The sequence below is a fragment of the Triticum aestivum genome, chromosome 7D, assembly GCF_018294505.1.
Source record: "Triticum aestivum cultivar Chinese Spring chromosome 7D, IWGSC CS RefSeq v2.1, whole genome shotgun sequence".
Taxonomy (NCBI): Eukaryota; Viridiplantae; Streptophyta; class Magnoliopsida; order Poales; family Poaceae; genus Triticum; species Triticum aestivum.
The window spans coordinates 120,923,030-120,926,621 of record NC_057814.1 but is presented as its reverse complement, the minus strand read 5'-3'; the positions used below and the strand labels follow the sequence as shown (position 1 = coordinate 120,926,621).

General features: G+C 56.0%; 1 protein-coding gene across 2 annotated transcripts; it reads right to left on the bottom strand.

Moving 5' to 3' along the window:
* Positions 1-1,112: 1,112 nt before the first annotated feature.
* On the bottom strand, positions 1,113-3,170 carry LOC123166010 (spidroin-2). 2 transcript variants are annotated; one of them, XM_044583769.1, is made up of 3 exons: positions 2,659-3,170; positions 2,448-2,509; positions 1,113-1,901 (listed from the first exon to the last, which is right to left on the bottom strand). In XM_044583769.1, the coding sequence occupies exons 1-3, from the start codon at positions 2,896-2,898 to the stop codon at positions 1,439-1,441; spliced, it is 765 nt and encodes a 254-aa protein (XP_044439704.1). In that variant the 5' UTR covers positions 2,899-3,170; the 3' UTR covers positions 1,113-1,438. The 2 variants fall into 2 exon arrangements, with proteins under 2 accessions (XP_044439704.1, XP_044439703.1); XM_044583768.1 differs by having other exon boundaries at positions 1,113-1,904; positions 2,659-3,165.
* Positions 3,171-3,592: the final 422 nt, after the last annotated feature.

Sequence of the window (3,592 nt, the reverse complement as noted above, 5' to 3'; positions counted from 1 at the left end):
ATCTCAAGGCACATAGCCTCGCTAAACATTCTCTTAGTCTTACACTTGGACGCCATCTTTGAATCCTTCAGCCCCCCGATTTAAATTGTATCCCGACAAATATTATTAATGAGCAATAAAGCGGCGTGTGTTTAGCCACAAAAAAAAGCTAGTTTAACTCCTAGATCCACCACCACTAGCTGGTGCACGCCGCTTATGCTACCCGCAACAGTGAAGCGGGCGCAAACCAACCTGTGGTTGGATAGTTAGGTGGACAGTGGTATGCCCAGCCCACCAGGGTTCAAGTCATGGTGCTCGTATTTATCCTGGATTATTTCAGGATTTCCGGCAATGCGCGTTCACTGGGAAGAGACGTTCCCATCGACTACGAGGCGCCTATGGTGACTTCATAAAATCTCAAGATGATATGCGTGTTCAATCTCTCGAAGGTGTTCATAGGGGTAGGGTGTGCATATGTGCGTTCATAGAGATGAGTGTATGCGCGTATATATGAGCGCTTGCGTCTGTACTGTGTTAAAAAAACAGTGAAGCGGGCGGGAGACGATGCACGGCGGGGGCGGCCCTTGCGGGACGCGCGGGCGCGGCGGGAGGGAGAGTCCCGTCGTGCGTAAGGCCTTATACAATGGGAGATGCTTAGAGAGGTGCTTAAAAAAATAAACCGAGATTTTCTGAAGCACCGGTGCCTATTTCTACAGAAGAGACGCTTAGTTAAGTGTCTACCCTGTACAAATAAGCACCGGTGCTTAAGGAAAGTCTGGTTTATTTCTCTAAGCACCTCCCCTAAGCATCTTCCATTGTACAAGGCCTGAGCCTGGTGGGGGTCGGGGTGGTGCCAGATCCGGATCGCCGTAACGTACATGCCGTGTGTACTCAGCAGATTATATAGCCACCTGGGCCCGTCCTCAGCAGGTCCATCGACCGTACTAGTAGCTGCTACTTTTTTTTTAGAATTGCTACATATATTTCTCATTGGCGAAATCATCGTCATTTTGTACTGTGCATTAATATGCCACCATAAAATTTACGTTATTAAAAGAATAACGTACTTATTCTGACATCGTCTATGAATGCCCAATAATGATTTCCGTCGTTCACAAGTCGTACGGCAACTATTTCCTCTGAACAAAATGTATGTTCTTTACCCCTCAAAGTTGCACCAACCACAGGAACGAACGATCGAGCTACACGAGAGGACACTGTTCTTCTTACAAGCGTCGCCTGCACTTGCACAGTCGCAATGTTGCATGGCTGATGATGGCAGCCGCTGCCACAATTACACGGGCATTCCCGGTGGAATTTAGGCGCAGGTGCACGAACTACTAATCACACAAGCCCAGATCGCCGCTGACCGCTCCCATGTCCATGTGCCCTCACCTGCATGCCACCGCCGACATTGATATCCACACAAAACGCGGCAGCAATTCACGTCGCCCACCGCCTAGTAGGGCCGCAGGCCCGGCTCCTCCGCCTTGGCCGCCGCGGTGGTCACCGCGACACCGACGGGCATCCTGGCCCGGTGCTCGGTGCGGCCGAGCTGGCCGGGGCCTCCGCGCCCGCCGCCAGCACCGACGCCCGCTGCCGCGGCCGCCGCCGCACTGCGCATCCGGCCCTTGCCGAGGTGGTGCTCGCAGAGGGAGTAGCCGACCAGCGTCGGCTGGCTGCAGCGCCACCCGCGCCCGTTCACGCGGCTGCACCGCGACCCCTCCATCAGCACCGCCGGGCCGCGCCGCTTCTTGGCCCCGCCAGCCGCGCCGCCGCTGCCATTCTTCTCCTCCTTGACGGCCGACAACGCCGCCACGCCATTCGTGACCGGATCTTCCACCTTCACCGCCCGCTCGCCGGCGCCCGTGCATGCCACGTCCAGCTTCCAGCCGCCGCCGCCGCCGCCGCCATGGCCATTGCTGCTGCAGGTGCAAAAAAACACATCATCTTTCGCACAAACAACCCCCGGATTAACTAACAGCACCGATCAAGACGTGACTGACGAAACAGGTAGTAGGTGGCGAGCCATGATGGCAATGCGCACTAGAGGCCAAGGCCGCCGGATCGCACAACAAAACAACGGCCAAACGAACAGGCTGTGATCGAGATCAGCAAAGGAAACCAAACAAATCCACGACCGAGACGGCAACAAGACGAGGCGCCTATGTATGATTATGGGGCGGGCGGACGGATGGGAGAAGAGAACATGCCCACAGGGCCGTCTTGTCCGACAGGCAGGTGCAGTGCGTGCACTAAAATAATAGTTGGATCCGGCCATGCCATGCCTAGACTCATATGGGTCAAGCTGGCATGGCCACTATCAAACAGTGGAGGAACACAGAGGGAAAGATACTAACAGAAGGAAAAACAATCCATTTCCTAGTCAAAATTCACAAAGCTGTCATCTTTCTCTCCCATGTAGGAGTGTATGTCTTTCTGCACTTGTTTAATCGAAGAATCCATACCTCCTGCGAGCATCACCATCTCCCTGCTCCGCCGCCGCGCCCTGGCCCTCGACTGCATTGTCCTGAAACCCAGCCGGCAAAAGCAACAGAAAACATTCAGATGTGACTAAAGAGAACGTCCAGATCTAGGCGCCTGCACCGTGGGTGCAACCGCAAGATCGAACGAGCGTTTCCTAGGAACAAGCCGAATCAAGAAAGAGACACGGCGCACCTGCGGCAATGCCAGGCGCCTGGCGGCGGCGGGCTTGCGGCCGAGATCCGCATTGGCATGCAGATGCGGCGGCCTCGCCCGCCCCTCCTCCTCGTCGCCGCCCCCGCCGGGGCCGCGCTCCTCCGCGTTCCGCGGGGTCTGGTGCGCGGATGTGGACGGATCTGCGCGGTACTGCTGCTGGTGGTGCAGCAGGGCGGCGGCGTAGGGGGACGGCTGCTGCGGCCTCCTCCTGATCCTCATCGACGGGGGAGGAGATGGGGACGGAGGGAGGGAGGAGGCAGCGACGGAGGAGGAGGAGGAGATTTGGGGAGGGTGCAAATTAAAGAAGGGAGGCTTTTGGGGTGCTGGCTTGCTTCCTATGCCTCATCATCGTCTTGCCCTTGCTCGCATTTATTTATGGGAGGCCAGTAAATATACGGGAGTAGAATAGTGGTAGACGGTGCAGTTTTCAGCACTGCCTGCTGTCTGGCTTTGGCTCGGCATGCAGCACGTGCCGCCGGTGGCATCCGGGGCGCCGGCGGCCGTCGGATCGGGGGGACGGGCGGCGGGGATCGGGGGATCGGCGGGCATGGACCGATCTGGTCTTGATCGCGCCGTGGTGGATGGATCGGTGGCATGAGAGCTCGGGAAGGGTGAGGCGAGGGGAGTGGGTGGTGCAACTGGCTTTGCCAATTGCGCAGGTTGGATGGCCCATGTGGGTTTTTGGACCCGTTCGGAGGAATTTAAGCTGCCCATATGCCTAAAATGTTCGTAGTGTAGTTTGTCGGTTCAATGGAAATGTTGTGTGATCAAATATTTCTCTTGAACGACAATCAAAGACGCTCACATACACTCATCCTATAAACGCACGCACACACATTTTATTTTTATGAGCACCTTCAAAATACCGAGCCAACATAACTTCTTCAGATTGACGAAGACCAGTCAACGGGAA

Excerpts from the sequence above, each read along its gene's own strand:
- LOC123166010 (XM_044583768.1), bottom strand. The coding sequence starts at position 2,898 with ATGAGGATCAGGAGGAGGCCGCAGCAGCCGTCCCCCTACGCCGCCGCC. Across the intron at positions 2,510-2,658 it reads GGCGCCTGGCATTGCCGCAG|GACAATGCAGTCGAGGGCCA; the intron begins GTGCGCCGTGTC and ends GCTGGGTTTCAG. Across the intron at positions 1,905-2,447 it reads GATGGTGATGCTCGCAGGAG|CAGCAATGGCCATGGCGGCG; the intron begins GTATGGATTCTT and ends TTGCACCTGCAG.